Below are 27,245 nucleotides of genomic sequence, written 5' to 3' on the forward strand. Positions count from 1 at the left end.
TGTCCCTTTACCAACCCCACACCAAACCTGCATCGACTGCTCCACCACCGCACACCAACTCTGTGGCTCATTTCACTACCACCCTCAGCGGCTTAAATCCACTGCTATATACCCCGGCTCCCTACTTCCCCCCCCAACCATCCTTCTCATTGGGACCCCAGCTCCCTCCTTCCCTCCTACCGACACCACTCTCTCTATGGGTCCCCTCCCCTCACCCTCTTGTGGCAATCTTTGACTCCTCTCTCCCCTTCTCTCCTCACATTGCTTGACAAGAAGCCCCACTACCAGCTGCACCTCCTCTCCTTCCCCCCAGAAACTCAATGGGCCTCATTACGAGTCCAGCGGTAAACAAGGCGGTAAAACCACCTGGTTACTGCCGGACTCGTATTACTATTCTGCCTCCGTGATTCCCAGAATTACCGGGGCATTACAACCTCGGTGACCTGGGAATTCCAGAGGCGGAATGGTGTTAATCCCCATTCCCATTGAGTCCCGTAGGACTCAATGGGAATGGGGATCATGGAAACACCGGCACCATCTTGTGATGGTGCTGGTGTTTTCACATCTGCCTGCAGGCGGGTGGTGTTAAACCCGCCAGGTCAGACCTGGCGGGATTGACGCCCCAGCCTGCAGGAGTCATGATCACCCGGTATGGAAACAATGGTGGCAGCGGGTTTACCGCCACAGTTGTTTCCATACCGGGTGAGTTGTAATGAGGCCCAATGTCTCCAGAGCTCTGGTCCTCTCTAGGCTGGACTATTGCAACAGCCTCTTCCTCAATCTTCCTTTATTCTCCCTTCGCCCCCTTCAACCAATCCAGAATAGGACTGCAAGACTTGTCCTTGGCCTCAAGCCCAGGGACTGCATCTCTCCAGCCTGTATAATCTCCCGACTGGCTCCCGGTTGCTGCGAGGATCAAGTTCGAGACCCTCTGCATCATCCACAAGGATTTCTGAGGCCTGTGACCACGCTACCTCCAACTCTCTCTCCCTAAATACCTTCCTGCTAGAGCCCGCCATTCTTCTGGGCTCCAACTCTCTGCAGATCAGTCGCTTCACTAGGCAGAGAGTGGCGGAAGATCTCTCTCCTCTGCAGGAGCATCTCTCTCCTCTGCAGGAGCATCTCTCTCCTATGCAGGAGCATCTCTCTGGAATGGTCTTTGTGCCCCTCTCAGGCTTGAGCAGGATCTCTTTAAGTCCGGAAGCTCCTCAAGACCCTCCTACTCTCTTCTACCTTCACTCTCCTCCTCGCCCGCTAACACCCCCGTCTGCCGAATCGACTGGCTGCCTGGTTCCCTCTGAGGTCAACAGGGCACCAGACCGCCTCGCGCAGCCCACCCCCGCCTCCCCGCACTTAGCACGTGGATCCTCATCTCTGGAACCCCATGAAATACCAGGCACTTGCCCTCCTGACCTCCCCTTAGCACTCAGCTAGCCCCTGTGGCCCACAACACCCCCCCTTTCACTTGCACTTTCTCCTCTTTACCCTGCATGTCCCTTCACACCCTAGCATTCGCCCTACCGGCACACCCCCGCCCCTCTCCCTCACACTTCTTGTTACTGCACTTGCACGATCCGAATGTCTCGGACTAGTAGTACCATTATTGTTAATTTTCTCTTTTGCCCCCCCCTCACCCTCTTTTGTCTGTCTTGTGGCGCCATGAAACATCATTTGTTGCATAGACGCCTTACAAATATCCAATAAAATAAATCAGAATAAAAGTCCCAGGCAAAGCCTGGTGGTGCTGTCATGATCAGCACATCAAGTGAACCATGCGCCGACTCCATCTCATCAACCCATTCATCCATCTTCCGTCCAACCTTCTCTCCCTCCATCAACACCTCTACACATACCTTTGCCAGTGCTTGTGTTGATTGTTTTCCGTTGACTGCCCTGAAGTGGCGCAGAGCTAGGGACATACATGTCACGTGTTACAGCACTAGAGGCCACAGGAATCCAGCATGAAGCGCTATACACACACACAGATTATCATCATAGTTAGGAAGTGTATCATCTCTATCATGAGGAATTGAAGTCATGCTAAAGGCTTCCACCATAACACCCCCTAAAGAGTCCGGGGGGCTCCCCATCTGCTCTGCACAGATGTGGAGAGTGTAGAGTGTCACATGTCGGGGAGAGAGAGGTTAGCCGGGTTCCATAATGGGGGGGGAATGCAACTCCCCCGTGGAGTGAGGCACTTCCCTCTCTTTCTTCCTTAGATGGTGGGCTTTCATTTATATGAAAGAAGCGCCTCTTGCCAAGAGTAGCTGGCACTTGTCTCACGCTCGTTTCCCCTGTGCATCCCCTACTCAGGGATCATGGGTGACCGGAAGGCTCCACACTCACCTGGATTTGGTTTCAATAGATTGACCAGCTTGAAGCGGGGGCAGTGCCAACTACAGGCTTTGGCGGGTGGTTTGCATTTGAAAAGGTTAGGACAGAACCAGGACACTTTGTCCCTTTTTTTAGGGCAGATCACAGATTGCCCTTTACAAGATCTGCCCAAATATCCTAAAATATGCCATCCCCGGGTGCCAAGGGCTGGATGAGTTGATTTTGCATTCCTCCTCTTTCTTCCTGAGGAAAGTCAACCAACTACTATAGTATGTGAACTGAAACATGTTATACTGGAAAGACTCTGTGCGAGCGGCTCAAAGAATGCTGTAATGGTCTTTTCTTAAAACAAGGGGGACCCACACACCCTCTTTTTCTCCTCCGAAGTGTATCATGCAGTGCACGTGTACGCACCGGTTGGTGGTGAGTCTTGTTATCCATGCGGCCATTTTGAAAAAATGAAATCGAGCCCCTTTATTACAACACGCTTTAAGGCGCGTCAAAAGAAAGCAAGCGACACGGGGCTGTCTGTGTGTTACCGGTTGGGATGGGGGTTTCTGTATGTTAGGGAGAATTCTCATTCAATGGCTAATTTCCCTTACCTAGTAAGTCTCCCCAGCAGCTTTGCTGGATTTCTGGAGTTTATTTCTTTCACTTGGTAAGAGTGTACCCCTGTTTTCTACTCTTACCTGTGTTTTGCCATGTGTATTTCATCTGTTTTGTGATTGTGGACACTGGAGTACACCACTTCAGAAGCCCCTTCTTGTGTGTGTTACACAGCACCTTCAGTGCAGTGACACAGGGTTGTCTTTTAGACTTCCCACCAACTACATTTCTGAGGCTGACTACAGTGCCCCAGAAAAGGGTAAAATAACCACAGATCCAGTACACCCCATCTTACATGGAGTACTGGAAAGGGTTAATCCATAGCACTTTTTATCTGTACCTCCTAGAGCATTGTTTCGCTCTTTTAACATTTAGACTTGGCTGGTGGCAGTGGTATCTACCCTAACTTTTCTACTGTGATTATACTATATAAACGTGGTATTTTTTGGCTATTATATTAGCCTCGAACATAAACCTGCTTGACCAAATACTCTTTCTTTTGGCTCCAGTTGGGTTTATTCGCCATTTCCTTTTGTTAAAGTCCTTCTTGTGTTTTACTTTGTGCGGCAAACAAGGTTTGCCTTCTTTGTTCACTGTCTTTTGGCGGGCTTCTGGCAAGAAGCCCTCCTCTAGGCGCCTGGGTGTCTAGGTGGGCTGAATGTGAGGGAGGGGTGTAGTCACCCCCTGCACAGGGTATCCTAGAAAACCCAAGTCGCACTTTGTCATGATTGGCTGAGGTGGTTGTCCGGGCTGGACAACCCCCCTGCTGCGTGATTGACAGCCAGGCTGTTTGGGGGATTTTCACATAAAAGGCAGGACTCTTGGGCTAGAAGTCAGTCGCCACTGGAACTACAAGGAACCGAAGAGAAGCAGAGAAAATGACGGCTGCCTCAACTATCTCGTCCTGGTGAAGCCCTGCTGCAGACCTGAACTATCTACACTTCGACAACCAGAGAAGATCCAGTCCGGAGTCTTCTTCCCTTGAGCCTGGTGGGGATAACCAGATCACCTTCCACAGCCAGAGGATCCTCTTTGTGGTCAAAATCGCTGCACACTGCTATAGTTGTCCGGATAGCCATCTGAAGAGCCTCTCCTGTTTTTAAGGAGCATACCTTTTATTCACAGTCGCTGATGCCGGTTTCATCCCTGTGTTGTGCAGACCCCTACAGATGTCCTCCTTCTTGCCGAAGCTCCAGGAACCATGGGTCTGCAGGAAACTACCAGTAACAACTGCCGTGGCACCAGCTTCTTCCTTGAATAAGGTACTGTGTTCTGTTTCGAGGAGCTAGGGTGAATCCCTTTCCTCCTCCAAGGCTTGCCCTTGTCTTTCCTCCTTCTTGTACCTTTTGCTTCCTCTGTTGACAATATCCAAGTACTCCTGGCAACGTTGAATATTGAACTGTCCGACTGTGTGATCCTCGACAACAGGAACCCGGTTCCACTTGACACTGGCTCTGGCCCATTGACTCTGGAATTTCTGTCAATGAGTGTTCTCTGATTCTGTCTGCCCTGACAAAAGTATTACCTATGATTTCTGCCCCAACTCTCTCTGATTAACTCAGGTGCTAAGTGCGATTTTGCCCCGGGAACATTTCTTGCCGCGGATACGCTTATCTTTAGTAAGACCGAACTGTCATTACTGTCAAAAAGTGATCGCAAGTGTATTCCTGGTAACATCTTTTGTTCCACAACACTGGTCCGTTAAAACTTAGGGTACTTACCTTGAGTTATACTGTATTAAGTAAATTAGTTGTTTGTAGTGTATTTTACATATGGCTTTGATTTAATATAAGTGTTGTATTTATAACAAATGGTTTAAAAATAAATGTACTTATATTTTTTACCTGAAACCTTGAGTCAGTGTTTGCATGAGTCACAGTAATTGTGGTCCCTTCTCTGCTCTAATCTCTGCTACTGCTCATATACTCTTGAGATAAGCCTGGCTGCTCCGCCACTGCTACCACTATAACTTATTAGTACAAGCTTGTACCAAAGGTAAAACTTGTACTGCCACTTGTAATCTTAATTGTGTGTAGTGGTCCCTAAGGGCACTGCACAGGATTCTGCCTAACCCTGTACACTATCAGCCATGCACTGAATGTATTCCTGGGGGGCTCGGCCACCTCGCTGCAGCCGCACCACAGCCCCAAAGAGGTTTAGATGCTGGCCTTTACCTGGCGTGCCCTGGGTATAGCACCTAGAGGGTTTCAGGGAGCTTATATTATCACTGTGTGCAAGCCACGAGCCCGATGACGTCATGGTCAGGCACGGGAATCCGTCAGGGGCCCCAGTGCTGTCAGAGGATATAGCGCTTCGGGATCCCAGGGGCGTGCGGGGAAAGGAGCGCTGGCTATCGGCCACCCCAGGCCCGGGTGCGCAATGCCTCGTGCAAACGCTGGCATTTCCATCTGCAGAGCTTTCCCCAGCAAGACTTTCCAAACAGGAAGTTAATCAGGGGAACATGAACTTAATCAGGGGACAATGAAGTGTTTCATGTAGTCCCAGGAAAGACACAGACGTCTATTATAAAGCTATAGCCTGGACACTTGTCCACGTCTCTTGCATCGCTCCTCCTGCACCATTGCCATTCCCCACGTGTCCCAATGCAGATGGAGACACTTCCTTCTTTGTTGGCGTAAAAGGGTGCAGGTTTATTATCGCAATAAATCACTAAACACTACCTGCTTGTCATCACAGCGAAACACTGCAGAATCCTTCTCCAGGTGCCGTGACTCATCTCTACTCTCCTTCCCCAATTTTCCAACCAACTCCCATCTTGGCCAAAGCTCCCCCAACCGCCCTTGTCTGGCTTCCACCTGCCCTTGCAGGTGATCCTGGGCTGGAGGAGGGCCGTTTCTGCCGGGGGAAGCCGAGCCCTCTTAGACACCTCCAGGGCCCTTGCCGCTAGGCCTCAGAGGAATGCGGATCCCCCCCCTCTTCCCCTATCTCATTGGTAGTTGGACAGTGCTGCTGGTCGCGAACACACCGCCGCCGCGCCACTGATGGGTCCACGTCCATCTGTGGCTCCCCCCAGCCGTGGTCTCGTAGTTCCAGCAGTTTTGTGCACAGATTCCAGAACAACAGATCCATGCCAGCCGTTGACAGATGCACCCGGTCCCCTTCATAGTACTCAGGTGACTAAGTTGATCAGGCCATGCCTGACCTGAGTGAAATCCCTGCGGAACCTGGCCATCGCTCCGTTCAACTTCCTGCTTGACTTCTCCACTGCCGAATGGCACTCTGCTCTGCTCCATGATTGTCTTGGTATAATCTCTGACCACCTGATTTCCGTATCTTCCAAGTGGGCGCCAAACCTTTGGAGGGTGTCCATCATGTCCCTCATCAGCACCCCCCTGTCCAAGCTCGTGAGGTCGTTTCCCCCGAGATGAATCATTATTACGTCGGGTTTATGGTGTTTTGCTAGCAGCTCTTGCACATGTCCCTCCAGCTGCCCCCACCTCATCCCTGGCACCCCATGCCAACCGATCTTAAACTCTCTCGCTGTCATTCTTTCCCTTTCCGGGGTCCATCTTGTCTTGGCCTTTGTCCCGTTGTCACGAAGGACCCACCACCCAAACTGTCCTTCTGCTCCTTGGGGCTGCTATTTGGTGTAGAGAGATGGTAAACGGGAATGAATTAGTGTCATATTTTATCCATATTTTATTTTAAAAATAGTTAGACTTCCAACCCCTTATCTCCTTAATTGCCTCCGGCATCATGCCCAGCCCTGCCGCTGAGGTGGCTGCTCCAGTGCTGAACGAGTGGGTTCCAAAGACCCCCTCTGTTGCTCCGGTGCCTTTTCGTGCCATGACCATTACGCATTGTGCAGAAAGAGTGGTGCACCCGACCAGGCCGGGGGTCTTACTTTCAGGTACATCGCTAGACATGTCACGGGACAGCATAGGCTTCCCTTAATGCAGCAGAGGGTTGTTACACTTCCCTTCGCTCCCAGATGAGTTTTGGACCTTCTTAGATGCAGCTGTGTCCACTCATCTGGCACTGTGACATCCTCCAATCTCCAGAAACCCTTACCCCCGCCTTCCTTGTTGTCCGGGACCAGCTCACTGACCTTGAAGGCCCCCACAAAGGCCAAGGAAGCCACCCTGAACTTGGCAGCCTCAATGTTATCACTGCATGTCCCTGCCAGGATTCCTATCAAGCTGTGGAGCTTCAACGTGTCAATATCGCGCCTGAGATCCTCCTTCCTCTCAGTGCGTTTAGCCAAACCTTTCATAGCCATCCTGACATAATGTTCCTTGGTGGGGACCGGCTTCCCCCCAGCTTGTGGTAGTGGGCTATTGCTGCCAGGTGGGAAGCCATCCAAGTCCTGGTTTTCTGTGTTTGCCAACCCCACCCAAGGAAAGCGTGCACCGGAGATCCTCCTTGGTACTCTGCCAGAAAACCTTCCTTGAATCTCAGAAATCTCTCCCAACATGCCTTGTATCGCCTCCTGGTGCCTTGTATGTCCTCCCGGTGCCTTGTATCTCCTCCCGTTGCCTTGTATCTTGTATCTCCTCCAGGTGCCTTGTATCTTGTATCTCCTCCCGGTGCCTTGTATCGCCTCCCGGTGCCTTGTATCGCCTCCCGGTGCCTTGTATCTCCTCCCGGTGCCTTGTACCTTGGATCTCCTCCCGGTGCCTTGTATCTCCTCCCGGTGCCTTGTATCTCCTCACCATGCCTCGTGCCAAAGCTGTACTGACAAGTGTTTATATTATCACAACCATGCCCCACCACTGGCTCTTGAATGGGTTCATCCTCCCATTTGCTCCTGTTTTTTCCTACCGTAATTTCGTGATCTGCAAACGAGAGAGTGAGTCAGCAGCTATATTCCGTACCCCCGGTATGTGTCTTGCTCATTCCTCTGTGTTCAATGCGAGTAAGCTAGTTGTCAATTCCCTGCGCAGCCGCAGCACCCTCCTGTTGCCTGGTGTCCCTCGGTTTAGAATCTGCACCACTGCCAGGTTGTTTGACCAAAGAATCACCCTTTTGTTTGCCAGTGTATCTTCCTTTAGGCGAAAGGACACTACGTTGGGAAAGAACTTCAGCAATGTGATGTCTCGCGTCACGCCCTCCTCGTGCCATGGAGATGGCCATGCATGTGCACACCACTCACCCCCCGAGTATTGCCTTAAACCCGTGTGAGTCTGATGCATCAGCATAGCTCCTCATACTGTCGCTACTCGCCCATTGCTCCCTCCAGACGAGTACCCTGTTAAATCTGTCCAGGAACATGTCCCACGTCTTCAAGTCCTCTTTTACCTCTGTGCCCAGGCGTACCTGTTGGGATGCATGTTGTAGCCCTACCATCTTAAGCTAAATACTTCTGGCAAACACCCTGCCCGCTGGTATGACCCTACCTGCAAAATTCAGCCTCTCCGCCTAAAACTGTAGCTCCCTCAGGGTAGCCTGCTTCTGCCCCGCAATCCCTCGATTGTGCTACTTAGTTCCTCCTCCTTATCTTTTGGTAGCCTGGTTTTACCCTCTTCTGAGTCAATCTCAATCCCTACGAATGTCAGCCTCAAGAGCGGGCAACTGTCTTCCCTTTCGCCAGTGGTACCCCCAGTTCCCCTGCTAATTCCACAAACTGCCCCATTAATGTACTGCATTGTTCTGTACCTTTGCTACCGATGAACAGGAAGTCATCCAAGTCGTGCATCATCTTCCCCGCCCTGGTCCTCTCCTTCAGTGACTATTCCAGAAACGTCCAACATTTTTCAAAGTATGCAAAGTATTACTGTGGCTGAACGGTGGCTCCTCTGGACTTCAAAAATGGGGATTAACACCTCCTTACCACACTTGTAATCCTGTGGTAAAGCCACGGGACCAAATGGCGGTAACAGTAAACAAGTTTGGTGGTAATTTGGTGGATATACTGTTGAAATACCACCAAACTGGTAATGAGTCCCAAAATGTGGTTTTCTGCTGGCTCTTATCCACTCTGACGCAAAGTGGCCAAATGAAAACATGCCTGGTGTGCTTTGCATGTGTCACACGGCCAGTAGTCTGTCACCATTTGGTGTGTTAGACTGCAGCCGTGGTGTGTGCCACGAAAGCCTTGCTGCCATTCTTTCTAAGAATTACTGACTCCTGTGCCCTCAGACCACCTGGGTTGCAGCTCATGGTCCCCATTTCCCAGGTCGCAAAAGAAGGAACTGCCTGTAGACAAAATGAAAGGCATTGACTAAGCAAGCAAGCTGCTTTCAAAATGTCTGATTTTAAGATTCTGATTTGTAGTCCCGTCAGGAAGGTTAACCTCAGATTTCATGTTCTCTGCCTCCCTCTCGCCCACAGCGTCGTAGTAGGTAATCAAACCCCCGCCTGCAGGCCCCCACTCCGAAACCCATCCCATTAATTTTGCATCTGAACTGTTATGGTAAGAATTTATCTATAAGTGGCAGGATCATAGGTGATGTCAGTGTGCTCTTAAGTGAATGGTTGCGCAGGTTAACTTAGTTTTGGTGTCCCCTTTGGCTTTGCGCTCGAGGCTCTTTGTACCCCCATCACAGGATGCTGTGCTATTCCCTTCAGCACATTTGGTGCATGCATGTTTGAATTTCCAAGTTTTACCAAAGGGACAGTAGCCCTGCTCAGATTCCCAGCGTGTGGCTTGTTCTCCCTGCTGCTAGCTGGTACCTGCTGTTCCAGGAAGAGCGCTGCCCGCGAAAGGACCCGCTCCTCCTGTCCCCATAAGACCTGTAGTAAGGCTTCCCACCCTGTGCCCTGCCCCTCACTTCCTTTGCTGCCACTGTCTTCTCAATGAAACCTGTAACATCCACTTCGTCCCATGCCACTGCAGGCCAAATCTGCATTTGTAACCGGAAACCCCTAGAATATTTCAAACAAGCACCCCCCTACCATTATATTCAATATGCGTTGTGGATGTACTGCTTGTAAGCCCATAGGGCCCCGGCATCCTCTGGATACTTCTCTACCATGATGGATGCCAGCATCCTGAAACCAGCGAGCCAATTATGAATGGAGGCCCGTCTGTTCTAGATCCAGTAAGGGGAAAATGATCTATGAACGCCTTCTGCCATACCCTTTCTTTGATATGAACCAGAATGTGCCACACTAACGCGTAACCCTTGGCACGCAGTGAAGCAAACCCAAGCATCCCTCTCCCGTAACTGATACTGTTCCCTGACAGCTCGCCTCGCCCTAGGCCGTTGCCCGACAATGTAAGTGCGTGCAGATGTTGTGGGGTACACCAACAACTGGCGCAAGTATTAACCAGACTGAAAACCCTGGGGGCCCGAGTGGACGAGGGCGAGGGCAGGTCCCGCCGCAACAACATCCGCATCCTGGGACAATCATAGCAAGGCTGCTCAATTATCGAGACAGGGACGCCATTTTACAAATGGCCCGAACCAAAGGGACAATGACATATAACGGAGCCAGAATTGCCTTCTATCCAGATTATACCCGTGAGGTCCAGACAGCCAGACAATCCTTCGAGCACCTTAAAAGGAAGCTCCACTCCATGAACGTGAAATATGGGATGCTGTTCCCGGCCCAGTTAAAAATCCAGCACGAAGGTAAATGCGTCCACTTCACCGATCCTCAGGAAGCCTGGAAATGGGCCGAGACCCACATCGTAGGGGACTGGACCGCACCCGTTCAAAACCGTAGAGGTAGACCAACACCCCGATCGCAGGGAGAGGGACCCGCCCAACGACCCATACCGGAGATCCCAGCGTACCCGGACGAAGACCGCGATCCCTGGCAAGGTCCCTGGAACAGCAATGTTAGCCAGAGAGGGGAACTCATGGTACCATCGGTACCCTCAACGACTGATCCCTTTCTTGGCAACCATTTGCAATGCAACGTCCCTCCCGGGTCGGAACCGGTGATGGGAAGCCGTCGCTCCCACACGACTGATCAGAGAGCCACGCGCTGCCATCGCTAACACACCATGCCATCGGCGGACACCACGCCCAGATCCGAGTTACCAGACCCGCAAGCGAGTAGTAAGTTGGTGGGAGGGTGACCACAGTTCACATTAAGTTAATCTGGCGACACTGTTTTGAGCGCCAGTAGAGTTTGGGAGACACATACTTCATGTTGGGGAGGAGTATGTGGAGGGGGGAAGGGATACAGTTCTACGTTAGTTACTTTCCTGGAAATCACACTATGTCCACACTGATCAAGATGCCACCGAACACACCATATTCGATGCCAACGCCTCCACCTCACTCACACGCCACATCTCTACTGCCAAACGCACCAGGCACCCATCTGGCACAATACTCCAGATCATTAGACAGCAATGACCACACATCGCCAAGATGATCCCACTTATGCAAGCGCACTAGCCCCAACGACGCCCCACGAACGCCACAGGTCACTCAGTCATTGCTTGGAACGTAAACAAGTATCAAACGCTGATTAGTCACGCAATTCCTTAACAGATGCTCTCCCGCCATAACCCTCCTTACCGAGACCCAGTTAGGAGGTTCAACCTGCCAGCTCTTTCACAGAACTAATTATCGACTAGCATACCATGCAGGGTACACGATGGGCTCCCGGGGCGCCCTGATCCTTTTACATAAGCGACTCCCATTTGATCTATCTGCTGTGGTACAGGACCCCTCGGGCCGTTTTGTGATGATCCGGGGCGCGCTGAGGGGAGAGACAGTGGCCCTTCTAGCGATATATTCCCCGCCGGGGTTGGGGGAGGATCTCCTGAGGGAGGTGATGGCCCTGATGGCACAACAGCAAGCAGAGGTGTGGATTGTGGGGGGGGGGATTTAACGATGTTATGTGCAACACACTTGACCGGACCCACATCCGCAGCCGGAACCCAGATCGTCCCACGCGGCTGGCGACCTTCGCATCTGCGCTGGGTCTGAGTGACATGTGGAGAGAACTCCACCCTACAGATCAGGGATTCTCCTTCCACTCGGGGGTCCATGCATCCTTATCTAGGTTGGATTACCTCTTCCTCCCAGCCCCAGAAGCATATAGTGTTATATCGGCAGATTTCCATCCCTTGGGCATATCAGACCACTCTTCACTGGAGGTGACGCTCCGTACGGATCGTCCCTTGCCGCCCAAAACATGGCGGCTAAATGGCTACTACCTGGGCCTCCCCGAGTTCGTGGAGCACATCACAGACAAATCCAATGAATTCTTTGAGATCAATACAGGCTCGGTAGAGGACCCTGTGATATTATGGGAGGCACATAAGACAGTGCTTAGGGGGGAAATGACAGCCTGGATCCGTGACCAAAAGAGGGAACATCACAGGAGGGTGACGGAGGCAGAGGAGAAAGTAAAGAAATGGGAAGCCAGATATATATCCTACGCTTCCCCGGAAATGCACCACTCCCTCCTAAAGGCTAGAGCATCACTCTATAACACGGCGCTTGATAACGCACGGCAGGCACACTGAATTTATGAGCACGGGGACAAAGCTGGCAAACTATTGGCATGGCTGGATAGACGGGAGGAGGGGCATAGACATGTCAGACAGATCACCAAAGGCCAGAACGGGCCGGCCCAAACAGACCCAGAAATAGCGGAGCCCTTTGCTAAATTCTACAGTACGCTTTATGCTGGCCCAACGGTCCCCACAGACACTTCCCTCCTGGATGAGATTGTGCTTCTGCAATTATCGGAATCGCAGAAAACTCATTTAGACAGGGAATTAGATGAAACCAAAATAACGGAGGCCATGACCCAGCTACAATCCGGGAAGACACCTGGCCCAAACAGTTTTAGGGCCGAGACCTGGAAGAAACTGGGTAGCAATAAGATGGCTGCCCCCCTCGGGGATCTATTCCTCGCCGCTAAAGAACAGGGCACCCTCCAACCGGATCTACGGGGAATGACCTAGTGGTCATTCCCAAAAAATGCAAACCCCCCGATCAGTGTACATCGTATAGACCGATATCGCTTCTCAACAGCGAAATTATAGTCCTTGCCAAAGCACTGGCCAACCAGATCCAAGGGGTAATATCCTCACTGGTCCATCAAGATCAATGCGGCTTCATGCCGCAAAGATCGACCAGAATGAACCTACGCCGATTACACCTGCTTTTGGAAGAGGCCCCGACCCTAAACACTCCACTCGCACTCCTCGCAATACATTTCGAGAAAGCGTTCGATTCGGTGTTGTGGGCTAGCCTCTGGGCAACAATGAGGCGCATGGGCTTCAGAGAAACATTCCTTAGCTGGATTCAACTCCTATACAAAATCCCACTAGCTACAGTTAGGGTGAACGGCTGGACCTCCGGGACCTTCCCGCTGGGCAGAGGCACCCGGCAGGGCTGTCCTCTGTCTCCCCTCCTCTTCACCCTAGCAATTGAACCACTGGCCCGATGGCTCCGACAGGTCGCCACGTGGTCCGGATTCTATTGGCCAAATGGACGGGAGGATAAGCTTTCCCTTTATGCAGACAACCTATTACTCTACCTGAGTACCCCAGGCCAAGCATGCCCAATCATAACCCAAATGTTAAAGACCTGTGGAGACTTCAGTGGCCTTAGAGTAAACTGGGGGAAATCAGTTCTCTTACCAGTTAAAGGGGATGAGTTGGTGATCCCCCGGGACTCCCCATACCGAATAGAAAGAGAAGGCTTCTGCTATCTGGGCATACGGGTCTCTGGGGTTCTCTCAGACTATGTGCGTCACAACCTGCACCCACTGACGGCCCGCTTTGCGGGGGATGTGCGACACTGGATGCCCCTCCCCCTCACACTCATGGGAAGGGCGGCCCTTTTCAAAATGATGGCACTCCCACGGTTCCTCTACGTACTGCAGAACACCCCACTAGCCATACCAAACTCGGAATTTGTCCGGGTGGAACGCCTCCTCAGGGAATTAACATGGAAGGGGGGGCAACCTCGGATCGCGCTGACCACGCTGGGAGGGGGGTATTGGTGTCCCACACCTGAAGTCCTACTATTGGGCCAGTCAACTAAACATTGTCAAACAGCAGACAATGCATCTAGGCAATGATGATAACTTAACGGCCGCCTGCACCTAAGATAGCCACCCGCTCAGATTGAGTAAAGCGTTGAGTTGCTAAGCAACGTGGGTTTCAAAGGACTCTCACATCCGCCGGCACAGGCGGAAGCCGGTCCTCATCAGAGAAGGCCCGCACTGAAAAGGCCCTGTTTGCCCCTGTTCGCTACCGGGAGCCAGGAGCCTCTACCTATACTCGTGAGCTACATTCAGTTCGTACTTGTCCCACTGCTGCCGGCAGCTCTACGCCATGCAGGTGATATACTCATAACTTGCGAACTTACCGTACTTTGGTAAAATGACCACATTGAGTGCCATTCCACTCGACTCTAACATTATACTCTAACCAGTCTCAGGCCTCAATGCCTAAACAGACAGTGTAACGCTACATGCCCTATTTGCTTGTTAAAACGTCAGCTACTCCTGGCAGTCTGTGTTTGACTTTATGCTGTCCCACTGATACTAAACCAGCCTTTTCTCCCAACAGGCACGCAGCGCTGCTACTAGCAATCGAAACTAGCCTGTATTTGCCTCCCTATTAGCAAATGGAAATAGTCTATTGCAAAAGACGGCGCATGACCGCCTTACCACAATTAGACTTGTATTGTATCGTGAGCACACTGCTTTGTTACATAACAAACTAGCCTTGTACCTACACGTATCTCTCCCTACTGCTAGCAAAACTGAATCAGCCCAACATATTAGGCGGCGCTTGACTCCTCACTGCCTTGCCCAACTAGATGTGTCTGGTCTGCTCACTGCCTTGCCCCTTGCCCAACTAGATGTGCCTGGTCAGCTCACTGCCTTGCCCAACTAGATGTGTCTGGTCTGCTCACTGCCTTGTTAAATAACACATTTAGCCTTGTACCCGTTTGTTTCTCACCCTACTGTTAGCAAAATTGAATTTGCCTATTACAATTAGGCAGTATTTGACAGCTCGCTGCCTTGCCTAAGTAGACTTGTCTCGCTTGCTCACTGCCTTGTTAAATAACAAAATTAGCCTTGTATCTGTTTGTAGCTCACCTTACTGCTAGGAAACGTGCATTATGCATGCGACTGTCCCATATTCAGTCTTACTGTGGGCCAAACTAGCACTAGGTTTAGGCCCCTATACTCCACCCGTAGCGGACTCTACCTTAATAGGTAGTATGTCAGCCCTCAGGGATGTCACATCCAGCCCACTGCTATCTAGTAATCTGATTCAACAACAACTGCCAAACTAACACTGTTCGCACTCGGGGTCTACTCAAAACGAATAGACCATGTAACATATCCCTTAGAAAAAGCAGACTCCGCTCTATTCTACCTAAAATTCGAACCTCTTGCTAGGTCGATGACTAATATAGCCATTAGGAGAAAAGGCCCGCACAATAAACAAATGACCATAACGGAAAATATTGATGCTCTCGCTCTACCCACACCCAAGAATCACAGTCTCACTTGTAAAAAATATCAGCCGAACAAACCCTACACTGCGCTACTAGATGATGAATCTAGCAACCATATTTACCCAATTCACTGACAGGTGCTAGGGAGAATTCTCAACATGTGCTAGTTTCCCTTACCTTTTGAGACCCCCAGCAACTTTGCTGGATTTCTAGGATTTTAATTTTTTTTACCTGGAAAGAGTGAGCCTTTTTTCCCACTCTTTCATGTATTTTGATGTGTGTTATTTTTGTGTTCTTTGGTTATGTTTTTTTTTAAACAACTCCATAGGCATCATCTTTTTCTGTGTGTCACACAGCACCTGCAGTGCAGTGGCACATGGTTGTCTTTGAGATTTACCAAGGTTTAAATACCTTCTCTGGGGCTGACTACCATCTCCCAGAGCATGTAAAGTTAAATTGACTTTACCAGTTTCTTTAAATGTACAGACCCAGCACACACTATCTTCCTATAGAGTGCTGGAGGGGTTGCCTAGCTTCCCCTGAGTTAAAACACTCATGTAACAGTAAAATGTTACCATTTCCTACTTTAAATGGCTGGTGGAAGTGGTTTAGATCAAACTACCACGATTTTTCCTGACCGCTAACAACGGTAGCTAAAAATCGGGTCAGCCATGTTTTTTAATATGGCGCCCAAGACCTATCTGTAAAAACAGACTCCGGTCATCTTTTGTCCCCATTTCTTTTAGGAAAGGTCCTTCTTGTGTTTGTCTCTGCGCGCCAAACTTTGTTCGTTGGCCTTTGGCGGGCTTCGGTGCTCAAGCCCTCCTCTGGTGCCAGTGTGTCTGGGGTGGACAGGATGTTAGGGAGGTGCCCGAAACTCCCTGTGCTTAGTCTCCTAGGAGACCTGAATGCACTCTGGCGTGATTGGCCAGCTGGCTGTCCGGCAAGGACAGCCGCTCTGCTGTGTGAGTGACAGCCAGGCTGGAATGAATGGGGCAAAACTGTTTAAAAGCAGGTCTCTGGGACTTGGAAAGCAGAGTCGACCACTGGAAAGAAAAAAAGAGGAGAGGAACGAAGAGGGCTGCTGCAACTCCTGGACGACCGTTGAAGCACTGCTGCAGGTCCGAATTGCCTGAAACTCCGATGACAGAGAAGCCCTTCAAGGTTAACTTCTTCCCTTGAGTTTGGTGGGAACAACCAACTCGCAAGCCACCTGGACACTGCCCCATCTGGTCGAATTTTCATCAGAGTGCTGTTGAAAACCGGATAGCCAGTGGGAAGAAAACCAGCTCGTTGACTTTAAGGCACTCACACCTTAAATCGACCTCTTGCTACAGCTTTTGGCCCCTTCCCTGGGCAGTGCAAGAACCTCCCAACGTCCTCCTTCTTGTCCTGATGACTGAAGCTCAGGAACTGCGAGATCTGCTCGTACTGCCAGGAACAACTGCCTCAGCTACAGATTTCTTCATTGATATTGCACTGTGCAAACACGGTCCAGAAATCTTTTCGGCTATCGAGAAAGTGCGTGAAACTTTCCTCAACTACGAAGGCTTGCCCTTCCTTTAACATTCGTCAAACTTTTTGCCTAGCCAAATGCTTTAAAAATCTGTGGCAAAGACTTCACTGTTATATACCAGAACTGTACTATCCTATACACAAGACTCTGAACCATTGACTGTGGCTCAGGCCTATTGAGAAGAATTGCTGGTTGCATTTAACATAAACCCTTTGCCCTCCCTATGAATGTATTTGGGCTGTCTATTCTTATAACCTTGTCTTTTCCCTCATTTATTAAGTATCTGAAGTGCCATTTTGCTCCCACTTCATTTTCAGAAGTAATCTTGTTCATTTACTTACCGGTTGGATATTTGTGGTGTATTAGTGGTGATATTGAACTGCTTGTGCTAGTGTAATGTTTTCTAACTGACTGAGTAAATAAATGTATATTCTTTTACAAAGAACCTTGAATCCGTGTTTGTTTGAATCACTGTATTTGTTGGTCCTTTGTGTAACTTGTTCTTCTGCTCACTTTACACTCTTGAGATAAGCCTGGCTGCTAGGCCATCGCTACCACTTTACTGTGTAGTACAGGCTTTTACTAAAGGTGAAATTGTGCTTACACTTGTAGTCTTAATGGCATGTAGTGTTCCTAAGGGGTCCGGCAGGTGAGTCTGCCTAACAGGCAACAATGCTCCTGACCTCAAGGGGGGCCTTAATAAATGCTCGATCTCTAGTGGTGCATTCCACGGAGATAGATGATCTAATACATGCAGAAAACTATGATTTTCTAGCTATTACTGAAACATGGCTACATGCACCATCAGGCCCTGCCCCTATGCTCGCAGTTCCTGACAACTATGCTATTATTAGAGAAGCCAGATCTGAGGCTCGCGGAGGAGGCTTAGCTCTCATAGCTAAGTCTAACCTAGCCCTGAGACTAGCCCCTTCACCTGATGTCAAATCTTGTGAATCCTGTACTGCTAAACTACCCATTTCTGGTTCCCAAACGCTAACTAGTCATCTAATATACAGACCTCCAGGTCCTATCGGGTCATTTGACGAGGACATATCCACCATTCTCTCAGATAACTTAAAAAATACCTTGCAAGTACCCTTGCTAGGGGACTTCAACATGGGATTTAATGACCCCAAAGACCAGCAAGCAGCAATAATTGACAATGCTCTTACTGAATTCGGCCTTACTCAAAGAGTGATACCACCTATTCATGACAAAGGAAGAACACTTGATTGGGTGGCAGATTACAACTGCAGTACTTGCATCACTGACATAACGCCACAGTTATGGACAGACTACTACCACCCAGCATTCACATTAACAGCTAAAACTCTCACAACCAAAAACAACCCATCTGCTCCCCCTACTCTAACAAGGAATAAAAAACATTAAAGTAGATAAATTATTACCCTTAATATTACCGACACTTGACTCACTACCACAGACTACCGATCCCACTACTCTAGTCAATGAATACAATAAAACTATGATCGAAGCTCTAGATTCCATTGCCCCTCTAAAAATAAGAAAAAATAAACCCAAAGCTCATTTGAACACCTGGTTCACCTCACACATCAAAACCCTGAGATTGAAAAAAAGAAAATGCGAAAACACTTGGAGGCAACTACCCTCTGATGTTAACAGATCCAACCTTATTAACATATCATCTCTCTATAAAAAAGAAATACTTCTTGCCAAACAGGAAACGTACAACAATAGAATCCTGCAAGCTAACTCAGGCATAAAGGAACTCTTTGTAATCCTAAAAGAACTTGAAACTCCTGTCCTTGTGCCTGACAACTGTGTGAAGGATAAACGTTGATGTACTAATATACAAAAAGCCTTCTCTAACAAAGTAGCCTCCCTCCAGGATAAGATTGCTAATAAAAAAGCCAACCTACCTAATACGATCCCACCAGTCAGTACTCCCGCCACTTTCACATAAAGCTTCACCCTGCATTAGCTTCTCTAAAGTTTCAATACTTGAGGTCGAAAAAGTCATTCTCTCCCTCAAACCTTCAAACTGCCATGGCGATAAATGCCCAGTCCAAATCATTAAAGACGCTGCCAGAGACATATCACCTTTTATATCAAAGCTGATCAATGCATCATTCTCCACTGGCACTATACCTAGCAATTCAAAGGAGTCGTGGGTACTCCCCCTCCTCAAAAAACAATCATTAGATCCAACCATACCCACCAACTACAGGCCTATTACAACTACCATTTTTACTTAACATTTTAGACAGGGTAGCCTATCTCCAAATACAGGAGTATTTGGAACATAGTCAACTGTTAGGAGTCCGTCAGTCAGGTTTCCGGCCCCAACATGGGACTTCTCTCAGGAGGCCATAAACTGGATCCAATCCTTTTTTTTTAATAGGACTGTGTGAGTCTTCTCACCCTCAGCAGCTGCACACCCCATTCCCATTACTTGTGCTGTGCCACAGGGCTCATGTGTCTCACTCACAATGTATAATATATTTATGAAGCCCCTTTTCGATGATCTTGCCCTTCTTGGTATCACCTACACTAACTATGCAGATGATACCCTGATGATTCTCATGCCGCTTACTCGGGATTATGACATGGATTTGGCCTTGGTGAATAGAGTCTACATCATCATCCAGGCATGGATGACAGTACACGGTCTATGCCTGAATGATGACAAAACTGAGCTCATCATCTTGGGAACCACTTCTAACCTCAATAAACGTGGCCACAAATACACCACCTTTAATAGCGATGGCAATACTATTAAAGTTGCCAAAGAAGTAAAAATCTTAGGTTTTTATCTAGACGCCACCCTCACCTTTGCCAAACAGGTTAAATCCATGGTCTCGGCCACTGCCTACACATGCAATCTAATTTGAGCCAGCAAACTATTCCTATCCAAGCACAGCTGCAATATTTTAGCCAGAGCTCTAATTTTGTCCAAATTGGACCATTGTGACTCCCTATACCTTGGGGCTATTAAGTACACCATTAGCAACATTCAGATTCTCCAAAATAATGCCCTTAGAGCAGCTCTGGTAATAGCAAAAAATAGCACATATCAGCGATAAGGAAACAGAATAACTGGCTCTCCACTAGTGATAAAATCCTGCTGAAAACGGCCTCGTTAACACACAAGTGCCTAAACAACGCGACTCCTCGCTATCTCATAGAGAGATTCAATAGAAAATCCTTCAACCGGCCAACTAGAATGGCCAACTCAAACTGCCTGATTGTAACAAGGTTCAAACTTACCAAATCTGGGGGGTGGAGTCGTTTCTCGGTCAAAGCTGCACAGCTCTGGAACTCCCTACCCCCTCCCTGAGGGCGGACCAAACCTACCTGATTATTACACACAGCATCATCAATTGGATTAAAGAAAATGACCACTAATACAAACTAGCTACCACCTGCCTGCCTCAACTCATTATCTTGCACTGTATATAGTTATGCTATTTCAATATCCAGTTGACGCTGAACCTTTTAATTATATTATGATGTACTGTTTTTGCCTATTGCATGTATATACCACTCTAATAACCTACTGACCCTATCCTTTCTGTATATATCTGTCTCTTCTCCTACACAGCTGTGTAACCCTAAGCTGATAGCATTCTTGTTTCTGCTGCGCCCTGATACCCTCTGGTCTGGCGCTCATTAGAAATAAATAAAACAAACAAACAAACATACATGCTCAGGTGGCCTCCTGAACAGTTCCAGATTTATTCAAACGGATGTGTTTTTTTTTAGCTTAGAGCGAAACATAGCAAAGGAAGTGACGTTTCGCAAATCAGCTGGGAGTAGGTTCCATAAGCGAGGGTCCTCAATGGAAAAGCAGCGGTCTGACCGGGTAGCATACTGGGATGAGGGGACAAGCAACACGTTTTTACCAGATGATCGCAGAGTTTGGGGTGGATGGTATGGTTGAATGTCTGATGCCAGATACTTGGGTGCTGAACCATGAATACATTTATGAACCAGACACCGTGTTCGAAACTCAATCCTTCTCCTCACCGGGAGCCAACGCAATCTTCTTTGATGAACAGAGATGGGGGCTCTATTAGGTCAATTGAAAATCAATATGACAGCCACATTCTGGCCTACCTGAAGGCGATGTATTTGAGTCCCCGAGGCTCCCATGAGGAGAGTGCCGGCATAATCAGGCCTAGAATTCGCCATTGTCACTACAACTCCAGTTTTAGGTATAAATGGCAAAATGGGATTCAGAAGTCTGATTAAAAAAATTAACTTTCACTACTTCCGAAACCTGAGCTTTACAACCCAGTGAGGCTTGGCTTATACAACCATGATTTTTCCCCTTACTATCTGTATACAATATTCTAGATCATTCTTGAGCAGATATTTTTGGGCCAAGCACCGTAACTTTGTTTTTTTTGGGTTGAGCTGAAGCTTGCTTTCAGTTATCCAAGTTTTACTCGCATTGGCACATACAACAATTCAGTCAGTTGCTTCTGGTGCAGAAACTGTTGAAACTGTGGTTAAAGCGGCGGAACTAAGGTCAGGGGGGAGAGGGGGACCAAGAAACCGCCTGCTCAACGCCGTCATGGGCAGCAGAGGCAGAAGGGGAACCAGCAGAGGGCAGTCTGTTGGCGCCGACCACCCAAAGTATCTGCCCTTTTAACATTAACGTTTCAATTGGTGCAAGTACAGCACTTTATATCGACAATCTGACCACTTCACAGAACACAAAGGTAATGATAACTCCAAGGGACCTGAGGCGGGGGCTGGACAGCCTGGAGCAAGTAATCTGCAACTATCCAAGTGGCCCACGCCCCTCGTGGACAAACACCTTGCCATAGATACAAAAGACCCGAGGTTCCCAGAGCAACCAGCAACCCCCCAGGACCCAACAGGCAATGGGATTTTAACGCAGGGTCTTCCAGAAATTATCGCGGACAGTTAGGGTGTAACAAAGGTGACAAGCAACCAAGAGTGTGAAAAGGGACAAACAAACACCCCCTTGCAGGGAAATGGTTTACCGAAAGCAATCCTGAAAAGGAAAAACGTAACGGACCTCAAATTAGACGAGGCACCTACAACCAATTCACCTAAAGTGACAGAGAAAGTAATGGTGATCCCCCCTTCAAGAAACACGGTAAAGAGAACACAATATGTAACCCAGAGGAATGGCCTGGAAGGCTAAAAAAAAGCTAGCCTTGCCGCCAGGCAGAACCCCAGCAGCAAAATTAACCACAATACCCCTAGCTGCCCTTCTTTCAACTTCTCACCAGTCTCAGAAGAGGAAGTAATCAAGATAATCGCCAGCCTCAAACCATCCAACTGCAAAGGTGACATTTGCCCAGCAGCTGTCATCAAAGATGGTGCTAATGAGTTAGCCCCTCTCATCACCTCTCTGATCAACTCCTCCTTCAAAAACGCAGTGGTCCCCAACAACCTTAAAGAAGCGTGGGTCTTACCCCTGCTCAAAAAACCCAATCTAGATCCCAACATCCCCACAAATTACAGGCCCATCACCACAGTCCCATTTCTTCTCAAAATCCTGGACAGGGTAGCCTATCTCCAAATACAACAACATTTGGAAGACAACAACCTCCTAGGCCTGCGACAATCCGGTTTCAGACCAAGGCACGGGACTGAAACTGCCCTCTTGGATCTAAAAATCCAAATGGATGACGCCAAAGACAAGGGCAAACTGGCCATCTTGCTCTTGTTGGATCTTTCTGCTGCCTTTGATCTGGTTGACCACCAGATCCTCACTCAACACCTCTCCTCGGCTGCTGCATTCTCTCAGAATCCCACTAAGTGGATCCAGTCATTTCTGTGAGACAGGTCGACTAGAGTCTTCGCCCCCCACTGCGGCTGCGGACCCTATCCCAATCACATGTGGAGTGCCGCAAGGCTCCTGCATTTCTCCCACACTTTACAACATCTTCACGAAGCTCCTATTTGACCGTCTTCACGATCTGGGTGTCAGCTACACTAATTATGCAGACGACACCCAGGTCCTCATCACGCTCACTGGTAGATATGATGAAGATGCTGCAAAGCTTAATGATATCTATTTAGAAATCCAAGCCTGGATGGCCACACACAGTCTTTGCCTTAACGACGATAAAACAGAATTGCTTATCGTAGGCTCCCAGGCTCGCCTCAATAAACTGGACCAAAGGTACCAATCCTTTACCATTGATGGCAACATCATAAAAGTTTCCAAAGAGGTTAAAACACTAGTTGTATACCTCTCCTCTGCCTTATCACTGAAGAAACAAATAAACTCTACCATCTCAGCTACCTCTTACACCAACAAATTGATCAATGCCTGTAGGCCTTTTTTCTCCACCTCTAGCTGCCTCACCCTATCTAGAGCGCTGATATTGTCTAAATTAGACTATTGCAACACACTCTACTTAGGCACTACCACCAAAAACTTGAATAGACTCCAGATCTTGCAAAATAATGCACTAAGATGTGCCCTCAACCTCCCGCGCAAGGCACACATATCCACGGCTAGTATTGTTTACTCTATCTACAGCCTATTCAGGACCAACCTGTAACCCGGTCCACATTAGCCACTGTAACTTTTTTGTGTATATTCTCTGTACATACTCTCCTCGGTATATTCTACTCTTGTATGTAAATATTCAGAGTCTGGACTAATGTATGCTCTGTCTGCTGTATTATGATGATCATGTAACGATATGTAACTCTGCTATACACATGATTATGCGCCCAGCTACCCGAGGGTTCGGACCCGCTTTATAAACAAACTAAACTAAACTAAACTATAACAACACATGGAAACCTTACAAGATGGGGTTGGCAGCAAAACACGCTAGTCATCAGGGTGCTCCAAACTCCAAAATCTCTAGCCCTTGGAAACCATTAACATTGATGAACAAACAATCAATAACCAGATTCCCTTTCGCTTCGGAGCGATCGAAGCGTATGATGGCGACATCCTCACTCGCAAGCCTGGAAGTCATGAGTATGAGATATCTGATGACATGCTGCTCGAAACATCACTAAATGTGGAGAAATCGGCTATAGAAAATAGCCAAATGGCCATAGAGAAAATAACCAACCAGATGCAGCAGGAATCACCAGCACCGAACAGAGAACAGGCAACACAGACCAGCTGCGAACATCTCTGCACGGACCAACAAAAGGCCACCACACTGGGGTCACTGGAGAAGGAACCGTGCAAGAAAGCCGTGAGGTCGGACGAAGAAAACTTCTTTGTAGTTGCAACAATGACTTCCATTTTGGCTCCTTTTATGAAACTTTACAAAGAGATTGCAGGAACCCTGAAAGACCAATAAACTTTACTAGCAATGGTCCAGTCTCTACCTCTCCTGTCCCCTCCCAGGCCCTCTGCACTGCATTGGCCTCTCACTTCATCTCTAAAACTCAGGACATCCTGTCCTCGCTCTCCACCTTTCACCTCCCTCCCTCCCTTCCCGGCTCTTCCTCTGGCCCTTCTGCAGTCACCCCTCCTCCCTCTTTCTCTGCCTTTCCACTTTTCTCTGCTGACGAGGTTTCCAGACAAGTCCGATCTATGAAAGTCTCGTCTAAACAGGTTCACCCCTGTTCCTCCAAAACTATCAAGGACCACATCGACTCCCTGGCTCCTGCCCTGGCTGACTTTTGCAACCACTCCTTCGCCTCTGGAGTCTTCCCTTCCCCCCTCAAGCACTCCCTTGTGCACCCTCTTCTCAAGAAACCCTCTTCCGACCCCTCCTGCCCGGCTAACTATCGCCCTATCTCCATCACTCCCTTCCTGGGCAAGCTCCTGGAGGAACTGGCCATCTCCCAGCTTAACCTCCATGTTGAATCTGTTGGTAGTCTTCATGACCATCAATCTGGTTTCAGAGCTGCCAGAAGCACGGAAACTGCTCTCCTGAACATCCGTGAAGACCTGCTCTTGAACCTCGATTCCAACACTCCGTGTGTTCTCATTCTGCTCGATCTCTCCTCTGCCTTTGACACTGTCAACCATGCCATCCTGCTCAACCGTCTCCGTGAAAACCTGGGTATCACTGGTCAGGCTCTGGCGTGGCTGACCTCTTTCCTTTCAAATCGACCCTCCCAGGTCCAACTGGGGTCCTTCCTCTCCGACATCTTTTTCTCCACCTGCGGTGTCCCCCAGGGATCTAATCTCTCTCCCTGGCTGTTCAACCAGTATCTGGCACTCCTTGCCCACCGCATCGCCGCTCTCTGCCCTAATTTCCAGTGCTATGCGGACGATACCCAGCTCATTTTCAGGCTACCCTCAGCCTCCCTTTCTCCTTCCCTCATCCCTGACTGTCTGTCTGCTATCCAGGAATGGTGTGCCGCCAATGACCTCTGCCTTAATGCCAGTAAGACTGAGATTCTACTCATCGGTACACCCACTCCCTCCTTCCCTGCAGCTCTCTGGCCTGCCTCCCTTGGCCCCCTCCCTGCTCCTACCTGCAATGCAAAAAACCTTGGGGTCCACACTCTCCTTCTCTCCTCATATTTCTGACGTCGCTATGAAGTCACACTACCAGCTGCACCTCCTCAGAGGTATTCTTCCCTTCCCCCAGAAGCTCACTGTCTCCCGAGCCCTGGTTCTCTCGAAGCTGGATTACTGTAACAGCCTCTATCTTAATCTGCCTGCCTCCACTCTCCGCCCTCTGCAACTCATCCAGAACAGAACTGCGAGACTTGTCCTTGGCCTCAAGCCCAGGGACCGTATCTCTCCAGGACTGAAATCTCTACACTGGCTCCCAGTGGCTGCGAGGATAAAGTTCAAAACCCTCTGCATTGTCCACAAGGCCTTCTGGGGCCTTGGTCCTAAATACCTTCAACTCTATCTTCCCAAATATCTTCCTTCCCGAGCCCTTCGCTCATCCGCCTCCAACTCCCTCATGGTCAGCCGCTTCTCGAAGCAACGAGCTGGGGGTAGATCTCTCTCCACGGCAGGGGCCTCCCTCTGGAACAGCCTTCCTGCCTCCCTGAAACTTGAGGAGAACCATCTCCGGTTCCGGAAGCACCTCAAAACCTTCCTCTTTGCTTCTGCTTTCTCTCTCCCTCTCCCCTGCTGAACAGCTAATATTCTTCACTGAAACTGCACTGATTCTGCAACTGGACCATTCTTAACGGCCTTGGTCCTGGGCCCAGCCACTCTCCACTTGCACTGATGCCCTGGAATCCCCTCTGCACTGCGGGACTGTCTCTGTATCCATACAGCCCCCCCCCCCTTTCCAGCACTTGTTCTGCACTTACCTTGCACTTGCCACCAGCTGGCCCTATTTATGTATTACTTTACGCCACTTACCTTGTACTGCACTTCCCCCCCTCCCCTTCCCCTTGCACTTTTCCCCCTCCCCCACCCCTGCACTTGCGCGATCTGAATGACAGCTGGCCTAGTAGGATCGTTGTCTGTCTCCCCTTGTTCCTCCCCTCCCTGCCTCGTCGCGCCTTGAAACACCTGTGTATAGGCGCGTTATAAATGCCATATCATATCATATCATATAACTATATTCATGGAAGGGTTCATAACAGCTATACAAAGCAACCTGGAAAACTGTGCCTCAAGCGTTTTGCAGCTCTTGCATGACATAATTGAACCTATAATGAAAGAGAAAAAATCAAGAAGGAAAAGCCAAATAGGAAGAGACGTATCAAGCACTGTAAACACTTGGGGGAACATAGCGGTACCTGCAACGCCTAGAGTAGATTCAGAGAGCTCTAAAGCAACAATTTCGGAAAGTACCAGGGACGAAGAGTCTAGAGCCCAAGAACCAAGCCCACAATTAAACCCCAATACAAGACAACTGCTTGGCTTCCGAAAACTTGCAACCATGGAGAAAACAAGCAAGGCTGGAGGGGATGGTGAAAAAGGCCCTAATTTAGAAAAAAAAATCCAACATGAGGACTTAATCGTCCCAATAGACCCGGAAACCACAACAACGGTAACCGGGGAGAACGGCCCATCAAACTTACCTGCTCACACAAATCCACCTAGCAAGAAATTGCAAGTGGACACTGTTGTGATGTTACTTGTTGATGGAACTATGAGATGGCTTGGAACACTGTGAGTGCATGGAATGTTTAACTATGAGCCTCGCTCCAGAGTTCCAATGCTGTCAGTTGAGCCTGGGTGGTGGGACCCGGTGGTCCTTCTCTTGTAACAGCTCAAGTAACTTATAATAAAGAACTATCAAGTAACCATTAAGAAGAGTATGAAGTTACTTCACAACAATGGCGACGAGGATTACCAAGAACCAAGATAAGAAGTGAGCTGAGCTGTGGTGGGGGAGCAGCAGAAGAAGCAGAGAGACCACTGCCCCCAGTCATCCAAGTAAGTCCCATCACCCAGGAGGGGCCATTAGCGCAAGGGGTTAAGGACAGTAAGAAATAAGGGAGCGGAAGAAGCGAACCAGTGAAGCTCCTTAAGATAATTACAACCCCAAATAGTGATGCGCAGGCCCCATAAG

The 27,245-nt window shown here is 49.0% G+C and overlaps 1 protein-coding gene across 1 annotated transcript in view; it reads right to left on the reverse strand.

Moving 5' to 3' along the window:
• LOC138567691 (peptidoglycan recognition protein 1-like) overlaps window positions 1-7,180 on the reverse strand; it is a 72,281-nt gene extending 65,101 nt beyond the window's left edge. Inside the window, exon 1 of the mRNA XM_069646161.1 lies at window positions 6,973-7,180. Coding sequence (XP_069502262.1) covers window positions 6,973-7,180 — 208 coding nt within the window. The remainder of the gene's footprint in view (window positions 1-6,972) is intronic.
• Between the last annotated feature and the right edge of the window lie 20,065 nt (window positions 7,181-27,245).

Source organism: Ambystoma mexicanum, chromosome 2p (assembly GCF_040938575.1).
Source record: "Ambystoma mexicanum isolate Mex_15411 chromosome 2p, UKY_AmexF1_1, whole genome shotgun sequence".
Taxonomy (NCBI): Eukaryota; Metazoa; Chordata; class Amphibia; order Caudata; family Ambystomatidae; genus Ambystoma; species Ambystoma mexicanum.